Raw genomic sequence first — 14,164 nt, forward strand, 5'->3', positions numbered from 1 at the left:
TAGCTAACTAGGTTGCAATGGAACCCGCTTCACCTGGAATACAGTGCCTTGCGAAAGTATTCGGCCCCCTTGAACTTTGCGACCTTTTGCCACATTTCAGGCTTCAAACATAAAGATATAAAACTGTATTTTTTTGTGAAGAATCAACCAATCGTTGTTGATTCTTCACAAAAAAATACAGTTTTATATCTTTATGTTTGAAGCCTGAAATGTGGCAAAGGTCGCAAAGTTCAAAGGGGCCGAATACTTTCGCAAGGCACTGTAACTAACAAACGTTTCCAGCGCTGTAGACGCAGTGTTTTTTACATACTTGTCCGTGACAATATTGACAATCCGGAGTTCCAATGCGGCAGTTGTTTGCTAGCGGAGGACTACAGGAATGAGGTGGCTATGCTTAACAAACAGATCTCAATTCTGGAGGAAGCAAATGTAAAGCCCCCTTTACTAAGAACAGTAAAGCACCCTTTACTGGCTCAAATAGCCAACCAATCGGCCTGTTACCAACCCTTAGTAAACTTTTGGAAAAAATTGTGTTTGAACATATACAATGCTATTTTACAGTAAACAAATTGACAGCAGACTTTCAGCATGCTTATTGGGAAGGACATTCAACAAGCACAGCACTTACACAAATGACTGATGATTGGCTGAAATAAATTGATGATAAAAAATATTGTGGGGGCTGTTTTGTTAGACTTCAGTGCAGCTTTTGACATTATCGATCATAGTCTGCTGCTGGAAAAATGTATGTGTTATGGCTTTACACTTTACACTGCTATATTATGGATAAAGAGTTACCTGTCTAACAGAACACAGAGGGTGTTCTTTAATGGAAACCCATCCAACACAATCCAGGTAGAATCAAGAATTCTCCAGGGCAGCTGTCTAGGACCCTTACTTTTTTCAGTTTTTACTAACGACATGCCACACTGGCTTTGAGTAAAGCCAGTGTGTATATGTATGCGGATGACTCAACACTATACACGTCAGCTACTACAACAAGTGAAGTGACTGCAAACACTTAACAAAGAGCTGCGGTTAGTTTCAGAATGGGTGGCAAGGAATAAGTTAGTCCTAAATATTTCAAAAACTAAAATCATTGTATTTGGGACAAATCATTCACTAAACCCTAAACCTGAACTAAATATTGTAATGAATAATGTGGAAATTGAGCAAATTGAAGGGACTAAACTGCTTGGAGTAACCCTGGATTGTAAACTGTCATGGTCAAAACATATTGATACAATAGTAGTTAAGATGGGTAGAAGTCTGTCCATAATAAAGCGCTGTTCTGCCTTCTTAACAGCACTATCAAAAAGGCAGGCCCTACAGGCCCTAGTTTTGTTGCACCTGGACTACTGTTCAGTTGTGTGGCCAGGTGCCACAAAGAGAAACTTGACATGTTGAATGCACCAAGCTGTCTGTTTGAACTACTGGCACACAGCTCAGGCACCCATGCATACCCCACAATACATACCAACAGAGGTCTCTTCACAGTCCCCAAGTCCTAAACAGACTATGGTAGGCGCACAGAACTATATAGAACCATGACTACATGGAACTCTATTCCACATCAAGTAACTCATTCAAGCAGTACAATTAGATTTAAAAATAATATAAAAATACACCTTATGGAACAGCGGGTACTGTGAAGCAACACAAACATAGGTACAGACACATGTATACAAACACACAATAACATGCGCACTATACACACGTAAACATGGATTTTATGTTGTAGAGAGCCCGGACTTGAACCCGATCGAACATCTCTGGGGAGACCTGAAAATATCTGTGCAGTGATGCTCTCCATCCAACCTGACAGAGCTTGAGCGGATCAGCAGAGAAGAATGGGAGAAACTCCCCAAATACCAAGCTTGCCAAGCTTGTAGCACCATTTATTTATTTATTTTCTTCAACCTTTATTTAACTAGGCAAGTGGCCTCTGTCGTGACGTTGCTATCATTAATGCGATGACGGCTATTCATTGAATAATTACATACCACGTTCAATTATTATTATTATTATTAATCATATATAATTAATCATATAACAATTAATTAAGTAGTTATCTGCGGTACCACGGGGAAAGTTTTTTTAACGAGTTATCGTTTCCCGAATTAACTAAAATATTAGAATATCTCGATATACTCTCCCGTCATCCATCAATCATTTGCTCCTATTTCAGTCTGAACGTCGTAATATCCTATAAATCTGCATGAACCCTAGTCTCCATGATGCTTACACAAATTGGCTTAATTGTTTATTTACTAACTAATGAAATAATCACACAGGAATACATAAACACACACACAGTATAGTATTGAATATTAACATAATGCAATGAAAAGTCCCTAGTGGACTAACCCAATATGATGGCTGGTTACACAACGAAAGGGGGTGGGGAACAAAAGTGCAGGAGGAGGAGAGACAAAGGAATTCAGCATACAGTTGTATAATATGCTCATCGTAAATGTGGATATTTAGCACCCTAACAACCGCTCATTTGGATTTAGGATTGCAACACATATTTACGCTTGTATGTCTTTGTCGTCTCTCTCTGTTGAAAATGCCCGATCAGTCTGTGGAGTCAGTCAACAGAAATTCTCTGGTTGTGTAAGTCTCTGGTTGTCCACCAGAGGTCACCATGTCCTTTGTAGTTGTAGTAGGTTGGTCTATGAGTGTCTGTTAGGACAGATCTTCCAGAAGTGTACCACGTGGTATTCAGCGGGCCTCGTCCTTCACTCTGTTTGTTTAGAATAGATACCCTAGAGATACCTATAATGGTGAGAGGAAATTGTTCTTTGTCTCTCGTCTTAAATCGAGTTTCCTAGGCTAACAGCTGCAGACTGAATGTTCCTGTGTAGTCTTCTTCTTCTTTGAGAGAATTTCAGAGGGTCTTACCATTTTCTGGTATTGTAGTTTCAAACCATTTTGCCATATCCCGCTCGCGCTGTAGTTCGACTGGTCTTTAGTTTTAAACCATTTCTCAGCAGTGTAGCCACCTCTTCACGCTGTCTGGTCTGGTAGAAATGTTCTTCTTCTCTGTTGAAAGTTTCAGAGTTTCTAACCATTCGTATCTTTCATCGGGCACGCTTGTCTAATGTAGAGTCTAACCATTTTAAACGTCCGGCTTACCGTCCGTATTCTGGTCTGTAGAGATTCAAACCATTTCTACGTGTGGATGGTCCTCACGTTCTCTGGTCTAATGTAAATTTTGTTAGCTGTCCTTTTATGCCCTTGTCTTGGAGGGCGGTTCCATCACGCTGCCACAAGGTCTGTGCTCACATGTGCGTGCTTACTGACTGGGTAAAACTTTACATTAAAAACAATTATCTCATTTAGAAGGCTAAATTCACATTTCATCTTCTCACAAATAGTTTCATATTTAATCATATAAGTTCCACAACATTTAGATGTAACTGGGACATATACATTTGTAGAGTTACCGTTATTTGGTTATACCGTCCTTAATAATATCACACAACAACAACTGATCTGACATAATTGTTCTTTAAGTCCCTCCCGACCAATTCCCACATTCTTTGTATTGGGAATATTGTCTCAAAGTTCAACCTTTTGATGTTACAGTACTGCAAAGTCTCTCTCTGTTGTAACAAAGGGATTTTTAAATTCAATTTCTGCAGAGTGGGAGAGAGAGTTCCTGCAAGGTATTTACGACAGTCATAAAACTGGCCAACTTCCCCCCCTTCCTCTCTGGTGGTGGAGTAGGGGCTCTCGCTGATCCTCACTTAGGAGGGAAAGTTATGACACCTCCATCATACCCAAGAAGACTCAAGGCTGTAATTTCTGCCAAATAAGCTTCAACAATGTACTGAGTAAAGGGTCTGAATACTTATGAAAATGTGATATTTCAGATTTTTTTTATTTTTAGCAAAGATTTCTAAAACCCTGTTTTTGCTTTGTCATTATGGGGTATCGTGTGTAGATTGATGAGGGACAAAAAACTATTTAATCCATTTTAGAATAAGGCTGTAACGTAACAAAATGTGGAAGGATCTGAATACTTTCTGAATGCACTGTAGCCATCAGCAGAGAGCATCAGAAAATCTACCTAGCCAGCATTCACATGTACTTGCTAATGCGAGATAATTGCAATAGCAATACTGATCTTAGGGAGGCCATCAGTCTGTATAATGGGAAATATAACTCTCAATGTCCTCCATGGATTTAGTACTTTATAAATGTCTCACTAATTACAACACACACAGAGAGAGAGAGAGAGAGAGAGAGAGAGAAAGGGAGAGCGAGAGAGAGAGATTTTTACATTGCGCTCAAGGCTTAATTATATCAATGAGTGCTTGCAGCTCAATTGTTTATAATGTCCTCCACCTCAAAGAAAAGACGTTCAACAGAGTCAGAGACCGTTCCATCCTGAGTAAGATGTATTGGTAGACAGCAAATGAACCTTGGTTGTAGCTTTTCATCTATACTGAACAAAATTATAATTCAATATGTAAAGTGTTGGTCCCATGTTTCATAAGCTGAAATAAAAGATCCCAGAAATTGCCCATGTGCACAAAAAAGCTTATTTCTCTCAAATGTTGTGCACAAATGTGTTTACATCGCTGTTAATGAGCATTTCCACTTTGCCAAGATAATCCATCCACCTGACAGGGGTGGAATATCAAATAGCTGATTAACAGCACGTGTAACCAGTGTGAAATGACTAACTAGTTAGCGGGGTGCGTGCTTATAGTGTTTCAATCAGTGACATCACTCACTCTGAGCCCTTGAAGTAGTTGTTTCCCTTGCTCTGCAAGGTCCGTGGCTTTTGTGGAGCGATAGGTAACGATGCTTCGAGGGTGACTGTTGTCGATGTGTGCAGAGGAGCCCAGGTAGGGGCGAGGAGAGGGACGGAAGCAATATTGTTACACATGATCATTCCACAGGTGCACTTTGTATTAGGGACAATAAACGTCCACTTTAAAATGTGCCGTTTTGTCACACAACACAATGCCACAGATGTTTCAAGTTGAGGGAGTGTGCAATTTATATGCTGACATCAGGAATGTCCACCAGAGCTGTTGCCAGAGAATTGAATGTTAATTTCTCTACCATAAGCTGCCTCTAATGTCGTTAGACACTGGCCTCACAACCGCAGACCAGGACCTCTGATTCCGGCTTCTTCACCAGCGGGATTGTCTGAGACCAGTCACCCAAACAGCTGATGAAATTGCGGAGTATTTCTGTCTGTTATAAAGCCCTTTTTTGGGGAAAAACTCATTCTGCTTGTCTAGGCCTGGCTCCCCGGCCCATAGATTAAGGCCTAATTGTCACGCCCTGTTCGAGGTATTTTGTGTTTATCTTCATTTATTTGGTCAGGCCAGGGTGTGGCATGGGTTTTTGTATGTGGTGTGTTTTGTCCTGGGGTTTTGTTAGGTATTGGGTTTGTGGTTTAGTGGGGTTCTCTAGCAAAGTCTATGGCTGTCTGAATTGGTTCTCAATCAGAGGCAGGTGATTATTGTCTCTGATTGGGAGCCATATTTAGTCAGCCATATTCTTTGAGTGTTTCGTGGGTGATTGTTCCTGTCTCTGTGTTTGTTGTCACAAGATAGGCTGTATAGGTTTTCGCGGTACGTTTGTTTTTGTATTTGTTCGTTTGTTCTTCTTCATTAAAGAACATGAGTAACCACCACGCTGCATTTCGGTCCGCTCCTCTTTCAACAGACGAACGCCGTTACACTAATATATTTATTTCAATTGACTGATTTCCTTGTGAACTGTAACTCAGTCAAATCGTTGAAATTGTTGCATGTTGCATTTATATTTTTTGTTCAGTATAGATTTAACATCACACTTAACCATCTTTCCGTCAGATTGATCAAAGGTGTTTGTTATATTAAACTGATTCAATGTATCGGGAGCCAAGAAACAAATGAATGTGCTATAAATAAATATGATACTTTATTTATTTATGTCAAAAGTCTCTGTAATAGACCAGAAACTGTATTTGTATTTGTGGTTAGTTTATTCATTAACAAAATCTATTATGTCTTCCATGTACTTTTCAGAAGGTTCCTTTCATCTTCGCTTTGCTCCGACTGACACTATATGACAAGATTACTTACTGCTAGGCACCAGTATAATTGGCACAATCGAACATTCCGTAGTCAACTGTGGACCTGCTCCGTCTTGCCAACTCATATTCCAGTGCTGCAGTAGCTGTTATAAAAGGTAGGATACCCTGAGTGCATGTTACATAAGCAACAGAGATCTAAAGCATTGCTTTAATTTGACCCAAGGTGACTCTTTCCTTTTCATGGAGTTGAGTTGGAGTCCTGCAGTATGTGCAGTGAATTTGTAAGTGAAGCGCAAAGAAAGCTTTGTGGTATGATTTCAGAAACTTTGGGACAGAAAGCAATTGCTTGTTTAAATCAAACATACTGTAGACCAACAATCGGATGATCCGACCATGAAAGCTGACTATATGTTTGATCTGGTATTTCATGTATTGTATCTCCACTGGTCTTAGATGTGGCAAATATGTACATGCTTTTTCATCTTTGGGGATTTTATACTGTGTATCTCTCTTGATCAATGTCAATCTACATTCTGTTTCTGTCTCCTACAGCATTACAGGCCCTAGCTGCTCCTCTCCTCCTCCTCTCATATCAGATTCATTGGGAACCAAGACACTCTCCTGCTTTAACACTCCAGAGAACCTGAACATGTCATTAAAGAAAGATAAGTTGGAGAGACACTCCACTGACTTCCTTGACAGTGTATCTTGTATGTGCAAGATGAAAGTGGCCCTGTTACGCAGTTCTACATGGGTATTTTGAATGTATAACTCCTCTGCAACGTGACTCCTCTCCAACATGATGCCTCAGAAACAGAAAGCAGATTGACATTGATCAAGAGAGATGCACAGTATAAAAATCCCAAAGTTGAAAAAGCATGTACATATTTGCCACATCTAAGACCAGTGGAGATACAAAACATTAAATATTGCTGGTGCTGGGTACAAATAGAATTAAAGGCAACCCAGAGGGATCTGCACTATCCAAGGTACTCTCTCTCACCTTGGGATGGAAAGAAGAAGAGGCATAGTGCTCCTCCTGAGCACTATGCCTTCAGGGTGAGAGAGAGTATCTTGGATAGTGCAGATCCCTCTGGGTTGCCTTTAATTCTATTTGTACCCAGCATAATCCATCAGTTTCCAAACAGTGGCAGGGTTAGGGTGTTGAAAGTACAGATTGGTTCTTTAAATGGTGGGGATTAAGTCTTCAACAAAAAATCTGTGCACACCTGTGAGCAAAATTAATCACAAAGCATTTAGCCTTTTTTAAGGACAGGTAATTGTATTCCTTCTACTAGAAACTGTAAACATACAAATCAGGGCTTGTTTGCACACCCGACAAGGTGTAAACGGCACACAGATTGACCAGCAGAGCAATAGCTATGGTTTTTGGCATAATGATACTCCTCTTCACTGTAATGCATCCCTGCAAACTGTCCCTAAGACAGTTCTGTGTCTATATGAAGAATCATGGTCGGGCTGAAGCTGAGGTATATTGAGGTAAATCTGGAATGTTGGGAGCCAATAGAGCATATAATTTTGTCTGAGTGAAATTAATATACAGTGCATCCTGTTTTCATTGATCATTCTTCAGATGTTTCTACAACTTGATTAGAGTCCACCTTTGGTAAATTCAATTGATTGGACATGATGTGGAAAGGCACACACCTGTTTATTTAAGGTCCCACAGTTGACAGTGCATGTCAGAGCAAAAACCAAGCCATGAGGTCGAAGGAATTGTCCATAGAGCTCCGAGACAAGATTTTTGTCGAATCACAGATCTGGAGAAGTATACCAAAAAAATGTCTGCAGCATTGAAGCTCCCCAAGAACGCAGTGGCCTCCCATCATTCTTAAATGGAAGAAGTTTAAATTCCATTTCTGCAGAGTGGGAGACTCTTCCTAGAGCTGGCCGCCCGGCCAAATTGAGCATTCAGGGGAGAAGGGCCTTAGTCAGGGAGGTTACCAAGAACCCAAAGGTCACTCTGACAGAGCTCTAGAGTCCCTCTGTGGAGGTGGGAGGACCTTCCAGAAGGACAACCATCTCTGGAGCACTCCACCAATCAGGCCTTTATGGTAGAGTGGCCAGACGGAAGCCACTCCTCAGTAAAAGGCACATAAAGACTCTCAGACCATGAGAAACAAGATTCTCTGGTTTGACGAAACCAAGATTGAACTATTTGGCCTGAATGCCAAGCGTCACGTCTGGAGGAAACCTGGAAGAAAACCTGGAGGAAACCTGGAACCATCCTTACAGTAAAGAATGGTGGTGGCAGCATCAAGCTTTGGGGATGTTTTTCAGCTGCAGGGACGGGGAGACGAGGCAGGATTGAGAGAAAGATGAATGGAGCAAAGTACAGAGAGATCCTTGATGAAAATATGCTCCAGAGCGCTCAGCACCTCAGACTGGGGTAAATGTTCACCTTCCAACAGCACAACAACCCTAAGCACACAGCCAAGACAATGCAGGAGTGGCTTCGGGACAAGTCTCTGAATGTCCTTGAGTGGCCCAGCCAGAGCTCAGACTTGAACCCGATCGAACATCTCTGGAGAGAACTGAAAATAGCTGAGCAGCAATGCTGCCCATCCAACCTGACAGAGCTTGAGCAGATCTGCAGAGAAGAATGGGAGAAACTCACCAAATACAGGTGTGCCAAGCTTGTAGTGTCCTACTCAAGAATACTCAAGGCTGTAATTGCTGCCAAAGGTGCTTCAACAAAGTACTGAGTAAAGGGTCTGAATACTTATGTAAATGTAATATTTCAGTTTTTTATTAGTAATACATTTGCTAAAAACGATTTAATAAATTTTAGAATAAGGCTGTAACGTAACAAAATGTGGAAAAAGTCAAGAGGTCAGAATACTTTCCGAATGCACTGTATACTGAACAAAAATATAAACGCAACTTGTAGTTGTTGGTGTTGGTCCCATGTTTCATGAGCTGAAATAAAAGATCCCAGAAATGTTCCATATGCACAAAAAGTATATTTGTCTCAAATGTTGTGCACAAATTTGTTTACATCAATGTTAGTGAGCATTTCTCTTTTGCCAAGATAATCCACCCACCTATCAGGCGTCGCATATCAAAAAGCTGATTAAACATAATGATCATTACACAGGTGCACCTTGTGCTGGGGTCAATAAAAGGCCACTCTAAAATGTGCCGTTTTGTCACACAGCACAAATCCACAGATGTCTACAGTTTTCAGTGAGCATGCAATTGGCATGCTGACTGCAGGAATGTCTAACAGAGCTGTTGCCAGAGAATTTAATGTTAATTTCTCAACCATAAGCCGCATCCAACGTGATTGGCAGTATATCCAATCGACCTCACAACAACAGGTCATGTGTAACCACGCCAGCCCAGGACCTCCACATCCGGCTTCTTCACCTGCAGGATCATCTAAGGAGGGGTGTGGGGTTGCTGAGGAGTATTTCTGTTTGTATTAAAGCCCTTTTGTGGGAAAAAACTCCCTCTAATTGGCTGGGCCTGGCTCCCCAGTGGGTGGGCCTGGCTCCCAAGTTGGTGGGCCTATGCCCTCCCAGGCCCAACCATGGCTGCGCCCCTGTGAAATCCATAGATTAGGGCCTAATGAATTTATTTACATTTACTGATTTCCTTCTATGAACTGTAACTCAGTAAAATCTTTGAAATTGTTGCATGTTGTGTTTACATTTTTGTTCAGTATAATTAAAGGGATTGCACAGCACACTTCACAAAGACAAGGGTCTCTATTGCTAACCTAGTCTATTGATGTGTCAATTTCGTTTTTTTATAGTCAATGACACCAATTTCAGGAATTATTGCAATTTACTGATAACCCTTCAACTATTCAGTCTCTCCCTGCTAACAATTCAAGCTTCTTTTAAAAGTGTGTCCTCTGAATCTAATCCTTTCTTTGTTATGACAGGGATGACTGATTTGGAAATGGGGGAAAAACTCAAGGACAATACAGGGTAGATTGCCTCTGGGATGAATGAGTCTCCACTTCAATATTCAGTAAAAATCTCACCTGGGACTCATCTCCCTGCACTTTTATTAGTCTCAATTATTGATTTAAGCCATGTTTAAAATTCTCTTCAAATTAACTCCCTGTAATAGATACATAAATTAGAAGTGAACAGTCAGTAGTATAATTAGCCTTAGCTGAGAAACGGTTCAGGTCTCGTCAGACAGTGAGAGAGAGCTCAACAGATGAAGCCACCCAACATTAGCATGGTAAAGGTTAGACGCCTGCAGCGTAACAACTCAGGGTTCATTCTATAATCTCATTGAGTACTTCCTAGTGGCACTCCAGTCTCATTTTCACCTCATTTAACACCTGATTTACCTAACAAAAGGCACATCTCAATAGGTGGTCCAGGTAAGTCATGACATAGCACAAGTAGACACCATTTTACTCAAAATTTATTTTTTTACCCTGTAGTGTGTGTGTGCTTTACTGTATTTATATAGCTTTTCAACAGTGAAAGTTTAAAAATCACTGGAGGACGTTTGTATGTGTTTGGTTCCTCTCTCTCTCGCACCATTAAGGATCCATAGAAACATGGTATTATGGACTGAAAAGTCTAAAAGTCATTTCATAGTTCATTGTCATCCAAGGAAAGTGTTAAATCTTTTAAAATTTTTATCTTATTTACAGTTTGGTGAAAACAATAGGAGTGTACTTATTAACTAGCTTGACAATAAGACCGACCTTTTACAATCAGCATTCAATGGCAGTGCCTTCTTACATGGCATATCAAGCATAACTAAAAACAGTATCACATTAGATCATTGTCCAATATCTGCAGGGGTATCATTGTAAATAATAAATAACACAGGTGTGTTATCTTAGTTTCAAGGACAAAGTGAAACTCTAATTGCACTGTATTTCTATGCATGCATAGTTTCAATCACAGGGATGCAAAACACTAGACTTCTTTGTAATACCTATGTAATAAGTACTAGAATTGTTAGGTGGTTGGGTATTTTTAGGCTGTATGCATCATTTGTGGTTAGTCTCAGAACTACACTCTTAGAAAAAAAAGGTGCTATCTAGAACCTAAGAGTGTAGTATTTCCTCACAACAACACTAACCGGGCACCGAAGACGTGGATGTCGATTAAGGCAGCCCCCCCCCCCCCCCCGCACTTTTCTGATTCAGAGGAGTTTGGTTAAATGCAGAAGGCACATTTCAGTTGAATGCATTCAGTTGCACAACTGACTAGGTATCCCCCTTTCCCTAACCACAACTTTGGGCCCATGTGAACCAAACTGAAATCTGAATGTAAAAGGATAGTTGTTTTTTGTCCTGCCACTATGCAAAAGTATGCAACAACAAACCCCACAAATTGAAAACACATGGAACGGATGCCAACACCCACAATCACACCATGTTCACTTCAGTAATGCACTTCAGCTGCTTTATTCATGTTTGCAAATTAAAATAGAATAAATTACAAAAATACTGTCCAACTTTCCTGGAAAGCTTCAACACAGTAGTATTGCCATGTATCGCATACACTAAATAAGCACAGTGGTGTCAATTCTCAGAACTGATGAGGAAGAAAACATCCTGTGAAATTATACTCTCTACCTTGATAACATTCCACACCATTTATTGTCCACAAAGAAAAGAGCAGGGGGGAGGGGGCCGGGTATTCAGGCAAGGAGTATCCTTTTTCCAAAGACAATATTTTGTCTCACTCTTTCTACCAGACAGGTCCCATTTAAGCATGTGGACAATACCCACACCTCAACACATCACTTCCTCTGTTATTGAAGGATCCACATCTCTCCTACAATTAACCTTTACAATAACCAAGACAGCCAAGTTCACTCACACCGCATCCTGGCTGGGATACAAGCAATGTTAGAAAGACATTTGCAGGGGAGAAGAGAAAAAAACACAAGTTGCAGTTCTCTTCCATGATAGACAAATCATTTTACATTACAGATATCTGATAAGTATATCGCAACAAAATTTTACAGTATATTATTGTAGGGAACAATGACACAGCACTTGTCTAGAAGCATGTTTCTTAACCACTTAAGATCATTTAGAATATGGTTCATTTGCAATTCATAATAATTCAACATCTTCTGTCATCCAAAATGTTTGAATGAGGCAGGAAAATAAATATACCAAGCACACCATTGTACATCTCTATTTTCTTTGAGAACTATTCAAATAAGCAGACAGCTCTACTCTGGTAGGTTTTCTTGATTTCCCATGTTCAGTTGTTAAATTAAGTATGATGCATTTCATGGATTTGAAGATTTTCCTTCTGACAGACTCGATTGAGATTGTAGTGCATTCCTACTCAAACAAACTCATTTCCATGATGCCTGCAGTGTAAGCCTATTACCTTCCAAATATTAGAGGAATTTATCTAGTATAGCCTACATGTTTGAATGGTTCTCCATTGGTATATTGCAGATCTCTCTCGAATGCTTGAGTTTAAGAGACAAACAGGAATGCTTTAAAGTCTGTTTGAGTAGATGACTGTATAAATCCACTTGCTGAGATTTAACAACTCACTCGGCTTGGCTGTTGCTTACATACGAAGTCTGTCATGAAATCAAACTCGTTCTGTCCTAACCACAGCTCAGGTAGCTCCTTTATTCGGTCCAGGCCCATCTCAATGACCAGAGACATCAAGACCTCCTCATCAATAAAGTCCGTGTCAATGACGTTGGGGGGCAGTATTGCAGCAGGCAAATGGTGCGCCGGTGGAGGCAAACTGGACGTGCTGTGTTTCGCGTTGCCATCTCTGAACTGTTGTCCTGTCCCGTTAAGTTGATGATTCGCAGGATGCAACTCATGCATATAATGATGATGAGAGGGATGTGTATGGTGGCTGTAGTACTGCGTGTTGAGCTTTTGTAACTGCATACTTGCTGCGAGCTGTCCTTGAGTGGGGACGGCGGCGGTGGGTCCCACAAATTGAGAGCTATAGCGCGCACCGGGAGGCATGTTGCCGTTTGGGTGTCCAGCGTTTACATTTACATTCCCCGAACCCACAGAATGTCTAATTCCGTGGTTAGATGTTACATTTCCCCCTCCGTAGTGCAAATGATCTCCCATAATACCAGTAGTGTAGCCATGCTGCTGTTGCTGCTGCTGCTGTTGTTGCTGATGGTGTAATGGGTTCGAGAACTGCCCCATGCCCATTCTGCGTGCTGGGTGGTGATGGTGGAGACCATTAATAGCTTCAGGGAATCGTCCATGGTTCATTGCCATCATGCGGTCTACCATTCCCCAAGCTGTCACAAATTAAAAAATAAAATTACATTTATATCGACAGGATAAGACAAACATCATTAGCTTATCCAATAAATTACGCACAATGAAAGTGGAAAGGATTATCACCCAGTAAATAGTCTTGCTGTTAAAGCCTTCAAATTATCAAATTACAAAGTATTTAGAAGCATACTTCCCATGCAAAACATTAATATTAAACACTATGTATAAAATGTAACTGCAGACTGGTTCACAATAATAACAGAGCTGCAAGGTTGTATCAAATGTCTCCGTGATATTGTAATTACTTTTTTTTCAGTGTATAAATTTCCCGCAGGTCACTCCTAGGCTGTTGTCCATACACAAAACTTGACTGGATCCCTTGGATGTGGTTCCGCTGTCAGCACAACACGAGTAACTATATCAGTCCAGTTTATGCGATATGTAGTCCCAACTCAGTGAACACTGTGCATTCTGAAAACCAAGATAGCGTACTTTCAACCTAAGCTCAGAAAAAAATAAAAAACTGTTTCAAGCGCCCTCGCTCAGTGCTGATATACTATACAACCAGTCATGGGCGGAGCGAGCCAAATCTTGAATCTGACAAGACGAAAGTCTGGATTCAGGATCGCAAAAAATGTGGAGCAGAGCCTTCGCCACCCTCCCGCACCAATCGCCTCCCGCGTTCACAGCAGAAACATCGAGGCACATTACCTCATTGCAGCTATTTCTGTTTAAGGCAAGAGTGGGAAAACATGAACTCACTTTTCACAGCTTTGGAAAGTTCAACATGCATAGAAGCTGTTCCCCAATTTTGCGCAAAGAGGTGAGAAAATGACCAAATGGACAGATTATTAGGCTATCTATTGACTCCTAAAACTGTTCAGGATCTATAC

The 14,164-nt window shown here is 40.7% G+C and overlaps 1 protein-coding gene across 1 annotated transcript; it reads right to left on the minus strand.

The window, feature by feature from the left end:
* Positions 1-11,434: 11,434 nt before the first annotated feature.
* Positions 11,435-13,760, minus strand: LOC139415142 (Cbp/p300-interacting transactivator, with Glu/Asp-rich carboxy-terminal domain, 2). The gene is made up of 2 exons (XM_071162999.1): positions 13,577-13,760; positions 11,435-13,291 (listed from the first exon to the last, which is right to left on the minus strand). Exon 2 carries the CDS (start codon positions 13,281-13,283, stop codon positions 12,555-12,557), a length of 729 nt encoding a protein of 242 aa, XP_071019100.1. The 5' UTR covers positions 13,284-13,291; positions 13,577-13,760; the 3' UTR covers positions 11,435-12,554.
* Between the last annotated feature and the right edge of the window lie 404 nt (positions 13,761-14,164).

Source organism: Oncorhynchus clarkii, chromosome 8 (genome assembly GCF_045791955.1).
Source record: "Oncorhynchus clarkii lewisi isolate Uvic-CL-2024 chromosome 8, UVic_Ocla_1.0, whole genome shotgun sequence".
Lineage (NCBI taxonomy): Eukaryota > Metazoa > Chordata > Actinopteri > Salmoniformes > Salmonidae > Oncorhynchus > Oncorhynchus clarkii.

Coding starts and splice junctions, on each gene's coding strand:
- LOC139415142 (XM_071162999.1), bottom strand. CDS start 13,283: ATGGTAGACCGCATGATGGCAATGAACCATGGACGATTCCCTGAAGCT.